This window comes from Littorina saxatilis, linkage group LG1 (assembly GCF_037325665.1).
Source record: "Littorina saxatilis isolate snail1 linkage group LG1, US_GU_Lsax_2.0, whole genome shotgun sequence".
Classification (NCBI taxonomy): Eukaryota; Metazoa; Mollusca; class Gastropoda; order Littorinimorpha; family Littorinidae; genus Littorina; species Littorina saxatilis.
The window spans coordinates 32161491-32176169 of NC_090245.1; the positions used below are offsets into that span (position 1 = coordinate 32161491).

A 14679-nucleotide genomic window follows, 5' to 3' on the forward strand; every position below is an offset into this window, starting at 1 on the left:
GAGGAATACATACAGCTAAAAATGCATGTCATCATCATCTTCAGTGTCGATTTTAATCTATGCTTAAGGGAAAGAAAATTAGACTGCATGACTTTTACAAAAGCATTTATCCTGTACAGCTCAAGTAAACCAATAGAAAGTTACATAGGGGCCATAGCTTCTTTTCCTCCATGAGTTTATTGAAAGCTGTTGAAAACTATCTTGCAAAGTATAGAAATAAGCAGCATCTTGAAACACTGACTTTAGCACATGTATGAGCACATATGAACGTCTTGGCATTAATTTGTACTAAAATTAACATACAAAAAGAAACAGAGAGAGAGAGAGAGACACACACACACAAGCATCTGTAAGTCATCCCACATCACCATCATTTATTATTACCACTGTGGTTTTCTACTCACCAACTAAATGGACGAAGGCTCTGGGTTTGTTTGACCAGTAGATAAAGACGATGTACACAGGTATGGCAGAGGCTAGAATCAAGAGACAGAATCCCAGTTCGTGGGGTTTCTCGTACACTGACACGGAGATCAGAGCAAAAGTCAGTATCACCTGCACTATCAACACTGGTATGGGAACCTGGAGAAAAAAAAGATCGAAGGGAATAAATCACACATAATCAACACCATTTTAATCTTGAAACAAAAAAGACGCTTAACCCTTACACTGGTGCAATTCTGTAACACATGTTACATAGCCACTGGTGAATTAACAGAGAGAAAAATAAAGAAAAACAGTCATATAGGTTTTCGCATCCATGGGAGGTAATCGGAACCGACCAAACAGACTGAGCCAGTAGTGCGACATATGTCATGACAACCAGGTGACAGTATACGTAAAGTAGCGCGACATATGTCGCGACAACCAGCCTAAGGGTTAACACGAACTAGTCTCAATATTTAAAGTGTTTCCTGATATAAAACAAAAAATGCCTCTGTCTGCTTTTAAAGGCACAGTGCAGCTCACAGCCTTCGTTTTGCGTTTTTGTTGCAGCTGAGTGCATTTACAGTTCAAAAATCCTCCTATGGTAGTAAAACAAACCCAAAACTACCCAACGACGACATCTGTGAAGCTCGACAGTTTCTTGTTCACGCGAGTGCATAAATTAACCTAGTTATTACGTTGGTGTATGGTTGGAGTTCGATTCAACTGAGTGATTCCGGCCTCCATTTTGTTTTACACAAACTCATGATGACGTCTGACATAGTTTGCTAAGTGACGTGTCTTTTTGTGCATGATGTGGTGATCTACCTGATCTAAATTTAGATCCAAAAATAGGTCAAGACCAGCCGGGTCCGAGTACGAAATTAATTCGTAAACAAGAAGGGCAAAGCCCATACGACTCACATGCTTTACACATTTTTCCTACCAAAATACATGTGACCTTGACCCAAGGTCAAGGTCATGCAACACAAAGCTGTTAATTCAAGACATAGGAAGTACAATGGTGCTTATTGGCTCTTTCTACCATGAGATATGGTCACTTTTAGTGGTTCACTACCTTATTTTGGTCACATTTCATAAGGGTCAAAGTGACCTTGACCTTGATCATATGTGACCAAATGTGTCTCACGATGAAAGCATAACATGTGCCCCACATAATTTTTAAGTTTGAAACAGTTATCTTCCATAGTTCAGGGTCAAGGTCACTTCAAAATATGTATACAATCCAACTTTGAAGAGCTCCTGTGACCTTGACCTTGAAGCAAGGTAAACCAAACTGGTATCAAAAGATGGGGCTTACTTTGCCCTATATATCATATATAGGTGAGGTATTGAATCTCAAAAACTTCAGAGAAAATGGGAAAAATGTGACAAATAGCTGTTTTTTAGGCAACATTTATGGCCCCTGCGACCTTGACCTTGAAGCAAGGTCAAGATGCTATGTATGTTTTTTGGGGCCTTATCATCATACACCATCTTGCCAAATTTGGTACTGATAGACTGAATAGTGTCCAAGAAATATCCAACGTTAAAGTTTTCCGGACGGACGGACGGACGGACGGACGGACGGACGGACGGACGGACGACTCGGGTGAGTACATAGACTCACTTTTGCTTCGCATGTGAGTCAAAAAATCGCAGTTCTTGACTCTTTGGGTGCAAGTCAATGAAACTTGGTAGTTCTTCTAACGGATAGCTGCCTAAGGTATGACTAAAAGCCCCAGGGGCTCCGTGCACCTGGATTTGACAAGTTCAGTACCTTTAAGTTTCACAAATGAGTAGCTACTCGTTCTTTTCCATAAAATGACAGTGCCTCACGTACAGGAGTGCAACATGCATAAATTAATTGTAAACTCTACCTCTCTGTTGGGTGGGGAATATCTCAAGTAGAGAAGTGTCAGAAATATAAACCTACTTTTAAAAGGCTGTTGGGCTGGGGGTATATCAAGAAAAGATATGCGAAAAATATTAACCACCTTGAAAAACACTTCTCTGTTGGAGTCAGAATACTTCAACAAGATGAGTGTACCACTAACTCTTTTTACAAAAATTCTTAGGTTGGGGTAGAAACTGCCAGAAGAAGAAACTCCAATCAAGAGAATCCTCTTTATTGAAGTAGAAGCTATACAGCATTGCACACTCACCTTGAATGGTTCTTCTCTGTCAGGATGGGAGTACCTCAGGTAGAGGATCGCTACGAGGAGCACCAGCAGCATGATACACACGTAGAGACTGACAGTATTAAACACTCACCTTCAACGGCTGTTCTCTGTCAGGATGGGAGTACCTCAGGTGGAGGAGCGCTAAGAGGAGCACCAGCAGCATGATACACACGTAGAGACTAACAGTATTAAACACTCACCTTGAACGGCTGTTCTCTGTCAGGATGGGAGTACCTCAGGTAGAGGAGCGCTACGAGGAGCACCAGCAGCATGATACACACGTAGAGACTAACAGTATTAAACACTCACCTTGAACGGCTGTTCTCTGTCAGGATGGGAGTACCTCAGGTAGAGGAGCGCTAAGAGGAGCACCAGCAGCATGATACACACGTAGAGACTGACGGTATATTAAACACTCACCTTGAACGGCTGTTCTCTGTCAGGATGGGAGTACCTCAGGTAGAGGAGCGCTAAGAGGAGCACCAGCAGCATGATACACACGTAGAGACTGATGGTATTAAACACTCACCTTGAACGACCTTGAACGGCTGTTCTCTGTCAGGATGGGAGTTCCTCAGGTAGAGGAGCGCTAAGAGGAGCACCAGCAGCATGATCAATCAATGAGTCTTATATCGCGCATATTCCGTGGGTACAGTTCTAGGCGCTCTGCAGTGATGCCGTGTGAGATGAAATTTTATACGGCCAGTAGATTGCAGCCATTTCGGCGCATATTTACCTTTCACGGCCTATTATTCCAAGTCACACGGGTATAGGTAGACAATTATTAACTGTGCCTAAGCAATTTTGCCAGGAAAGACCCTTTTGTCAATCGTGGGATCTTTAACGTGCACACCCAATGTAGTGTACACGGGGGGGAGGTTCGGACACCGAAGAGAGTCTGCACACAAAGTTGACTCTGTGAAATAAATTTCCGCCGAACCTGGGATCGAACTCACGCTGACAGCGGCCAACTGAATACAAATCCAGCGCGCTACCAACTGAGCTATATCCCCGCCCCACACGTAGAGACTGACGGTATTAAACACTCACCTTGAACGGCTGTTCTCTGTCAGGATGGGAGTACCTCAGGTAGAGGAGCGCTACGAGGAGCACCAGCAGCATGATACACACGTAGAGACTGACGGTATTAAACACTCACCTTGAACGGCTGTTCTCTGTCAGGATGGGAGTACCTCAGGTAGAGGAGCGCTAAGAGGAGCACCAGCAGCATGATACACACGTAGAGACTGACGGTATTAAACACTCACCTTGAACGGCTGTTCTCTGTCAGGATGGGAGTACCTCAGGTAGAGGAGCGCTAAGAGGAGCGCTAAGAGGAGCGCTAAGAGGAGCACCAGCAGCATGATACACACGTAGAGACTAACAGTATTAAACACTCACCTTGAAAGGCTGTTCTCTGTCAGGATGGGAGTACCTCAGGTGGAGGAGCGCTAAGAGGAGCACCAGCAGCATGATACACACGTAGAGACTGACGGTATTAAACACTCACCTTGAACGGCTGTTCTCTGTCAGGATGGGAGTACCTCAGGTAGAGGAGCGCTAAGAGGAGCGCTAAGAGGAGCACCAGCAGCATGATACACACGTAGAGACTGATGGTATTAAACACTCACCTTGAACGGCTGTTCTCTGTCAGGATGGGAGTACATCAGGTAGAGGAGCGCTAAGAGGAGCACCAGCAGCATGATACACACGTAGAGACTGACGGTATTAAACACTCACCTTGAAAGGCTGTTCTCTGTCAGGATGGGAGTACCTCAGGTGGAGGAGCGCTAAGAGGAGCACCAGCAGCATGATACACACATAGAGACTGATGTAGTTGATAAGTAATGCCACTGTGCCTGACAGCAGCATGTACAGTGCTCCCAAAAACTGAAACACATCAACATTTCTCTTGACATTATTTCAAGCTTTGTACATAGTAATTGTCCGCCAAATCCTACTTAATACTTTTTTAAAGAACACAGTCATAAGCATTGCTTGCAGTGCTCCTTTCATTTAATTACATGTATGTGGTATTGTTACTGGACTTTTTTTAATAAAAAAACTTGTACAAACCAAACAGATCAATCTTCAGACTAATTCTCAACTCCTTGTTGAAAATATATTTACTGACATGTATTTTTGTTCTAGTGGAAAAGAACCTTCAATCAATATGTTCGAAAAATGAGGGTGTGACATTGCTGCCTCAACTTTCACTGAAAGCCGGATATGACGTCATCAAAGACATTTATCAAAAAAAGGAGAAAACAAATCTGGGGATATCATGTATGTGTTACAAGTAATTCAAAACATTGTCTATATAAAAACCTAGACAGTGTTACATCAGTACATGTATTTTAAAACATTGTCTATATAAAACCTAGACATTGTTACATGCAGTTCAAAACATTGTCTATTGTGTGAAGTGTCATTGGTTGTCTTACCATGGTGAAGGTGGCGGGCCAAGGCGTGAGAAACTTGTAATGAAGCATAGCAAACAGCCGCGGCATGTGACCCAGGCAAGCTGCCGCATAAAGAATTCTGCACAGGGACATACACACACACAAAATTAACCAAAGAATTCTGCACAAGGACAATTACACACACACAACATTCACTGAAGAATTCTGTACAACTACAAGGACATGTGTACACACAAAATTCACTGAAACAAATCTGCACAAGGACATATGCCTTATGCACACACAAAATTAAATCGAAAATTTTTAATTAAATTTTCATTTGATTAATATACTTACCCGAGTCACATATTAGCATTGACGCAGTCGAGATGCTAGGTTGACTGAAAAACGCTATCCCGTCTATAGTATAAGGGAAGTAACCCAAGCAAAAAAGTAGCAAGCTTGCTACCCTGGGTTGCCTCCCGTAGCGTGCATCACGCCACAGATCTCGTACCCGATACGAGACACCCTCATTCGACTTCTAGAATACAAAGAAACTAAAAGCGGGGAAGGTGGGAGGGAATTACCTATGTGACTCGGGTAAGTATATTAATCAAATGAAAATTTAATTAAAAATTTTCGATTAAATTACATATTCTTACTCCGAGTCACATATTAGCAGATAACTCCAACAAGGTGGTGGGTAAGATCAAAAAGTTCAAACTCACTCTAAAGTTCTGGAGAGACAAAAGCCAGCTGCCGCCAAGGAAGGAATAGGCCGAGACCCATCCTGACAGAGGGCAGCAATGTCTGCAGAACCTGATAAGACAAAATCCTAGCGCCAGAAGCTGTGCGCAGGACATCATCCAAACCCCATAGGCCAAAAAGGCCAAGGAGGAGGCCCAGGCCCTGGAAATGGGCTCGGGCCGAGCCGAGGGAAAGATAGCATAAGCTATGACAAGGCGGAGGGCAAGAAAATCCCTTGCCAAGAAACTGGCCCACTGCCAAAAGTCAGGAAAGGATCCCGTGAGAAAGCAACCACTGACTCACTCTAAACCCTTGCCAGGAACTGGCCCACTGCCAAAGGACAGAAACGGACCGAGAACCACCCTGATTGACAGCAGAGATGTCTCTCAGGCAAGAAATGCGAAAGACGACCTCAGAGAGCCAGTAAGCTGTGCCCAGCACTTCTTCCAATCTTCTGAACCGTAAAACAGTCCGGAAAAGGACCCCAGTCTTGGATAAACCCGACCAAGTAGAGGGAAGGACAAGCTGCCCCCCCCCTCCCCCCCCTTAAATGGAAGGAAATGCTAATGGCCTGGAAAAGATCCGTGCGTAAGGTTGCCGGCTAAGCCCTGAAAAGGACCGACCCTCACGGAGACCATAAGGCAACCATGCCAAAGTAAGAAAACTTTGGGATGGAGTGAGGCCCAAAAGGCCGTTGAGAGAACAGTCAGCTCCGGAAGAGTGACCAAACTCCAAACCGGAAAGAGAGAGACGCCTGAGTATCAAGTACCAGGGTCCAACTCAATGAGCAAAACTCAAGGGAGACGGTCACCGGTCGTCCCCTGCCCATCCCTGCGAAAGCAGAGAGAGGGGTAAAAAAGGGGACGAAGCGACCTAAGGTAGTGCATAAGCACCGCAAATGCGGACCCGCAGTGGCCAAATCCTAATGTGACCGGAGACCGGAAACAAAATGACAAAAGCCAGCGTGATCGCAGAGCAGACTGCTTGTAGGTAATTGAAAATGAATCAAAAAACCCGAAACAGAAAGGACGAAGCTGGTAAGAAAGACGGAAAACCGTGAAGCGAACCAGCCGTCAGCCTCCCGAGACCAGAGTTCTCAGTAATAGTCATAGTTGCAAGTGAAAAAGGGGTGACCAGGCCGGAAGCCCAACCCAGCAGAAATCGTCCCAACTCACATCATGCAAGCATGATGGAGAAGAGGAAGAGACGAAATCCGCAGCCACAAGAACCAATTGCCAAAGTCGCAACACGACAGGCAGGAGACTATAACACAGGCTAAGGCCGAGAGCCTTGCTGCCCGTAGGCCGGCCATTGCACCAAAGTACTCAAAGTACACAGGCACAGTAAGAAACCAAAAGTTTTGGCCGCCGAAAAAGATGCTGGCCTAGAGGCCAGCACCGAGAAAACTGGAACATTAGCTAGACCTCTGCCCAAAAAGGGGAGGAGTAGCCAAAAAACCTGAGAAAAAGTGACAAGCCAAGAATGACTTCTCAAACATGCAATGCCCAGACAATGCACCCTCAGGAAAATCTGAATGTTACTTCCGAGGCCAACTCAAGTGAACCTTAAGTTTGGACGAAACACCAGAACGCGTCTGATCGCTAGAGAAAGACAAAGTCAGACTCGGCGAAAGACAAACCTGGACCGAGTCCAGAAGCTCGTGGCAAGAGAAAACGGGGAAGCCCAAAGGCAGAAACCCCCTTTTAAACGGAAATCGACCTCTCAGCACCCATACGCTGGGAAAGAGAAAGAATGTCGAAGCCCGAAGCCACAAGCACAAGGAAAGCAACAACCACCACCTCCAACGGATGAAATGGCTGTTGCTCCCGCCGAGGCTAAAACCCCGAAGCCCTAAGGCCGGCTGTTGTTTCAAAAACCCAGCGTACCTATGACGGCTGTGAAAGGAACAATCTCACCTGAGCTGAGGACGTAGGCCGCTTAGGCTGAGTCCGCTTAGGTATAGCCTGCTTAGGAGCGGCCTGCTTTTGCTGCTTTCAAATTGAAGCTCAAAAGAAGGGAACCGCTGTTCTCTGTTGGTCTCAATCCCCTGCTTCTGGCATGAGAGGCCAGGCTGCCGGAGAGAGACCGTCCACCAAGGATGACGAACTGAGAATGTTCCTTGTCGACTCCTCAGAAAACCGGGAGTGGGCAAGAAACAAGTCCCTTCCGCACGAGACCGCATGGAAATAGTGCAGAGAGGACAGCCTCATCTGTGCCTCGTTCACCCTTGTAAGTGTGGAGAGGAGTGAGACACTTCCTCCGCGTCCTGCCCTTTACTAAGGGGAAAGGGCGCCAAGGAATCTGCCAGAGCGCGAGAAAGCGCCCGCAGGAGAGTCTCGGAAATGGAACTGAGTTCCAAAAGTTGTCAGCCCCCTTCCTCAGAGAATAGGAGATTCTGCCCATAGAGCGGCAGAACCGAATCCTTCCTCAACGGCTTCGTAAGAAGCGAAAGAAGATCCGGCGTGACCGGAAACGGTGCACGCGGACGGGGAAAGGCCAACAGGCGGCTACGAGACGACCCTGGCCAAGGCAACTTCCTCTGGTCCGCTAAGGGCACGAAGGAGGAAGCCTGCGCAGGAGCGGCAAGGCATTCCGATGCCGGCTCCGAAGCTGAACCCTGAGGAACCAGCAACGAAACCGACGCCGGAGGCCACCCCCTGTCGGAGAGGGGGGCTCGGCGAAAAGGCAAAAAGGCGAAAAGCTACAAAGGGCGATTCTTCAAACCAGAAGTAGCTGCTTCCTCTTTGCCAACCGAAGTCCTTCCTGTTGGCAATCGATTGTGCTCATTCCCTAACTGAGGGGAGGATGAGAGGAATCAAAAACCAAGGAAAGTGGGAGAGAGGAGCTAGCGGCCACCACCGGAGTGTGTGGATGCTGCTGTCCCAACAGAGGCAAGAAGCCTGTATGCCCATAGGGCAAGCCTTGTTCGAAATTCACCGGCGACCAAACGGAAGCAGCGGGAACTGAACCGGAAAATCCGGGAGGAGCCGGAAGTGCGGCAGCAACAGCAGCGCTATGCCAAAGCTGGTGCTGAGCCACCTACGAGCTGAAGCTCGGAACCCAAAGGTAGGCCGTAGGCCAGAACCGGAAGTGACAGTAACCTGTGCACTACCCGCTTGACCTACCCTCCTGCCAAGGCCGGAAGCGAAGCTGCCGGAAATGGCTGCCGTGCAAAGGGCAAAGCTCAAACCGGAAAGGGCCATGGGCTGCCCACACACCGATGAACTAACATTTCCAGCCGGAGCCGGAAGAGAAGCTGTCGCGAACGACTGCTTACGTATAGCGCAGCTCAAGCAGGATGGGATCATTATTTGTCCACCTTCCAACGAGGCACTACTTCCGTGAACCGGAAGTGCCGCTGTCGCGTACGACTGCCGACGTAAGGCAAGGCTCGAACCGGACGTGACAGTAGCCTGTGCACTAACCAGTGAACCTACACTTCCGGTCGGAACCGGAAGAACAGCTGTCGCGGGCGACCGCTGTCATAGGACAAGGCTCGAACCAGACGTGACAGTAGTCTGTGCACTAGCATGTGAACCTCTACTTCCGGCCGGAGCTGGAAGCGGCTGCCGCGAACGACTGCTGACGTAAATTCGGAAGCTGGCCAGAGCCGCCGAAGGCAGCTGCTCCTCGCACACGGACCCGAAGTCCGAAACGCCACCGGAAGGGGACGGCTCATAGCCAAAAGAACCCGACAAATGACGCTGCGATGGAAGGCCGTAAGCCGAACGCCCATCCTGTTGGCCATCGGTGAAACTCGCACCCCTGACTAAGAGGAAGATGAGAGTCACCAACAACCGAAGGCAGCTGAAGAGAGGAGCTAGCGGCCACCACCGAAGTGGGTGGCTGCTGCTGTCCCAACAGAGGCAAAAAGCCTGTATGCCCAGGAGAACCACCGTATTCGAAATTCACCGGCGACACAACGGAAGCAGCGGGAACCGAACCGGAAAAGCCGGGAGGAACAGGGAGTGCAGACGCAACAGCAGAACTATGCCATAGCTGGTGCTGAGGAGTCTGCAAGTCACAACCCGGGAGCCCTAGGCCGGAACCGGAAGTGACAGATGACTGTGCACGACCCGTTTGACCTACATTTCCTGCCCAGGCAGGAAGAGCAGCTGCCGGAAACGGCTGCTGTAGCAGGGCAAGGCTCGAACCGGAAGGGACCATGGGCTGTCCGCAAACCAGTGAACCAACACTTCCGGCCGGAGCCGGAAGCGAAGCTGCCGCAAGCCCTAGGCCGGAACCGGAAGTGACAGATGACTGTGCACGACCCGTTTGACCTACATTTCCTGCCCAGGCAGGAAGAGCAGCTGCCGGAAACGGCTGCTGTAGCAGGGCAAGGCTCGAACCGGAAGGGACCATGGGCTGTCCGCAAACCAGTGAACCAACACTTCCGGCCGGAGCCGGAAGCGAAGCTGCCGCGAACGGCTGCTTACGTAAAGCGCAGCTCGAACCGGATGGGACCATGGTCTGTCCGCAACCAGTGAACCACCACTTCCGGCCGGAGCCGGAAGGAAGCTGCCGCGAACGACTGCTTACGTAAAGAGCAGCTCGAACCGGAGGGGACCATGGTCTGTCCGCAACCAGTGAACCACCACTTCCGGCCGGAGCCGGAAGGAAGCTGCCGCGAACGACTGCTTACGTAAAGCGCAGCTCGAACCGGAGGGGACCATGGTCTGTCCGCAACCAGTGAACCACTACTTCCGGGAACCGGAAGTGCAGCTGCCGCGGACGGCTGCTGCGAGCACATACCTTGTGTCGACCGTATCCCCAAAGGGACCTGCTCAGGTGCACTCCCGCAAGCGGAAGCCACCGAGCGCCGGCCGAGAAGAGAAACGCCTCCCTGTGCACGGACTCCAGAACCATCACAGAAGCCAGCAGGCTGGACAGGCGATCAGGAACAAAGGAAGCCAACGACCGAGGGTCGCACACCCCCGGGAGGGAGGCAGAGCTGGAAACAGGGTCCGTCCGCGACATTTCTGTACGAACGAGACGTCCGAATTTCTGGAATCAAAGAAGACAAAAAGCTAGCAACAAGAGCGCCAGCCTCCGGCGCAGGTACAAGGGTAGAAACGGCCGTGGTAGCGGCCACACCCGCCGCCCGCGAGCCAGACGAAGTTTCCTCCGGAGCCTAAATAGGCACAGGAAAAACGAAGTTAGTCTTCGGGTCAGAAACGTGAACCGTGGGGTTCCAGCAGAAGAGGTGGAAGCCGAGGACTTAGGTTTAACAGGGCCTTTGCCCCTAACCTCGGCCTTAGCCGCTCGCTTTTCTCACTATCAGACATGCTGTCACACGAGAAAAACAAACTACTGAAAATACACAAGTCTCTAGGACGTAAAACTTCAGCAGAATAACTAGCACTAACGTACCAGCTACAAGCAGCTACCAATGCTACTGGTAAACGCTCAAAGTCCGTAGCACGGACCCAAACTAACCAGCAAAAAACACCACGTGTAAGCGAAAAATGGCGACCAAAATGGCGGCCACAGCAACAAACTACTGAGCAAAATTCGTAAGTCCGCGGACGGAAAAATTCTCAGCAGAATGACAATGCAAACAACAACAAAAAGGAACAATCTCACCGCTAGAAACAGCTATGAGCAGACGGGGAGCCGAGGCCGGTAGGTGTCAAGCAGACAGCAAAACCGGCCTAGGAGCGAAATCAAGCACGACCTGTCTCTCTGGCTGAAAGATGTCGAATGAGGGTGTCTCGTATCGGGTACGAGATCTGTGGCGTGATGCACGCTACGGGAGGCAACCCAGGGTAGCAAGCTTGCTACTTTTTTGCTTGGGTTACTTCCCTTATACTATAGACGGGATAGCGTTTTTCAGTCAACCTAGCATCTCGACTGCGTCAATGCTAATATGTGACTCGGAGTAAGAATATGTAATTTAATGACAAATTTCTGCACAAGGAAATCTGCACACACAATTCACTCAAGAATTCTGCACAAGAACATATATGCACACACAAAATTCACTGAACAAATTCTACACAAGGAAATATGCACACACAAAATTAACTCAAAACATTCTGCACAAGAACATATGCACACACAAAATTCACTTTCAAAATTCTACACAAGTACATATGCACACACAAAATTCACTGAAAACGTTCTGCACAAGGATATTTGCACACACAAAATTCACTGAAAACGTACTGCACAAGAACATGCACACATCAAATTCACTCATCTGCCTGCTTCTCGAGTTATTAGCATTTTACAAAAACATCATGGCTCTACTTTTTAATTTTGCCTCTGGTAAAACAGCTTGTCATTTACATAAAGGGGAGTAAGGTGATGTGTCAACTCAACTGTCATTATTTCATTAGCTTGCATACTCAAGGCAATCTGATTTATACATCTACACCTAGGGCATAACATGTAAAGAATCACATCCAAAATGTAAGACAGCACCACAAATAGACTCTGCTTTTCAATAGAAACACTGAGGCAAGCTACACGTGACATTGTAAGCTTGCCCACGTGTTTCTCTGGAAACCAGGGAAAGCAACTCTTTCACAACCTTTTAGAAACCTGACAGAGTTATTTCATGGTCCATGTCAAGGTAATGACAAGAGCCAGCCAGCTGCATGGCAGATTGTCTCACCTTGGCTGTCCCATGACGACAACGTTGACACTGCCAATACAGCACAACGTCACCAGGATGGCCAGTAAGTACGGTAAGGAAGCATGCAAACGCCGCCCAAATGTCTGAAACCCACAACAAACAAACAAAAGTGTACAATAACACTTAGCAATAACATATGCCCATGACAATTATAGTAGCAACACAGAAGAAAGAGTCATTCTTGATCATTTCTGAGGTCAAATGTATCATTCTTTTTCGGCATCACATACATGTACTTAACTTATCCCCGAGTACGCTAGTAGTAGTACTTGGGCTCAGCAGACTTTAATTGTGTGTCTGTCTGTCTGTCTGTCTGTCTGTCTGTCTGGACTTAACAGCTTATTGCTGGGAAGCTACTGGGCGCAGTTCGTTCAAAAGTTGATACACTAACTTGATAATAGGTCCGATTGATCGTATTAAAACTTCATAATGTTACCTGGGACCTAAATGCGAAATAATCCACAAAAACGACTCTTGGCAGTGGGCGCAATTCGCGGTGGGATAGAACTGCTGTTCGGCTAATAGAACAGCCAGCCAGTTGGTGGCTTGGTGGAAAGCACGTCCGCCTATGGCCAAAGTGATCCGGGTTCGATTCCCGGCATGGGCGATCTATTTTTATTTTTTATTTTTTTTATTAAATTCTTGTTTACTATTGTTTATCCCCGAGTACGCTAGTACTTGGGCTCAGCAGACGTTAATCGTGTGTCTGTGTGTGTGTGAGTCTGTGTGTGTGTGTGTCACTGTGTCTTTCTCCACTTAACAGCTTATTGCTGGGAAGCTACTGGGCGCAGTTCGTTCAAAAGTTGATACACTATCTTGATAATAGGTCTGATTGATCGTATTAAAACTTCATAATGTTACCTGGGACCTAAATGCGAAATAAACCACAAAAACGACTTGGCGTAGGACGAATTCAAACGACAAACAGCCAGCCTCATAGAACAGCCTGCCAGCACCCAATAGCCTTAAATTTCACTGATAGAATTGTCAGAGTTGGTGGCTTGGTGGTAGGCACGTCCGCCTATGGCCAGAGTGATCCGGGCTCAATTCCCGGTATGGGCTGTCTTTCTTTTTCTTTTTTTTGTTTGTTAAATTCTTGTTTACTATTGTTTATTATGAACGTTTTAATGTTTTATTTTACTCTAATAATTTAAGTTATTGAGACATCCCAGTGCACTTAAGGGATTTATAGAGCATAGCGCTTTGTTCAATAATGAATTTTCTCGATTTGCTCTATAAATCCCTTAGTGCACTGGGATTGTTTCAATAACAATATTGTCAGTACCGCCATAGAAAAAAGAAGATTGCAAACGCACATTTTGCAACGCGCATTTGAATAGGCATAACTGTGTGGTCAGGTCGTGTACAGTAAAGATCTACTTTTGTGTGGGGTGTCTCAAGTGTGTCGTGCTTTCGTCACACGCATTTTAATTTCTGTTGGTAAATTCCAGTGTAGCGTTAATCTGAACAGTGATGATCTTTCAGAGAGACCTCATTTGAACTCGGAGAAAGGACTGTGCTCTTCATTATTTGCGATTCGAAACCTCCAGTCGAGCTTCGACGGATTGACTGTGCGGAGTGACTCCCCTTGAATTGACTCGAAGCGGGACTCGACGGTTCGCACATTTTCAAAACAAATGTGGCATATTTCTCGTGTTGTATCTTCACTCATCGGGGAGTCTGATACTAAATATGAACGGTAAGAATGCTCTGAACCCTACACGTATTATATCCCCATCGTTTTTTCGTTCACATTTGCCCAACATGTTAATTTGCTGAGCGGGGTTAATGTCGTCTGCTACTGCTAGGCTACCTGGGCAATCGAACCACTGCAGTCTGCACTGAGTCTGCACGCATGAGGCAGGCTGGTAATAAGTCTTATATATGGTAAGAACGTTCTGAACCTTACACGTTTTCGATTACGATTGTTCTTGCCTTGAAATAATAATTCGGAAACCATTCATTTACTGAACTGATGTAGTCGTATTTCTGTGTAGTCTGCTACTCAGAGTCGATCGAGTCAGTCTTCCAAACTGGTCTAGCTGGTACGTTATCGGAATAACACTTGTGTTTTCTGTTAGCCGCTGGGAATTGTATACTAACTCATCATTTGGTAATGTGGATGATAAGCTACATGCCACTAACACGGCATATGAGAAGAATGTATATGCAAGTCGGCGAAAATTAGATGAAACACAGCGGCTTCTATTTTTAGATCACTGGCACTGGCACAGGCACATGCAATCTGTCAGAAAAAACCCACTTCTGCTTTAATTGAGAAGCA

At 47.5% G+C, this 14679-nt stretch overlaps 1 protein-coding gene across 1 annotated transcript in view; it reads right to left on the minus strand.

The window, feature by feature from the left end:
* The window catches only part of LOC138967144 (large neutral amino acids transporter small subunit 1-like), a 60064-nt gene that overhangs the window by 8012 nt on the left and 37373 nt on the right, over nucleotides 1-14679 (minus strand). Inside the window, exons 6-9 of the mRNA XM_070339646.1 lie at nucleotides 12375-12478; nucleotides 5054-5150; nucleotides 4350-4499; nucleotides 405-582 (exon numbers count right to left, since the gene is read on the minus strand). Coding sequence (XP_070195747.1) covers nucleotides 405-582; nucleotides 4350-4499; nucleotides 5054-5150; nucleotides 12375-12478 — 529 coding nt within the window. The remainder of the gene's footprint in view (nucleotides 1-404; nucleotides 583-4349; nucleotides 4500-5053; nucleotides 5151-12374; nucleotides 12479-14679) is intronic.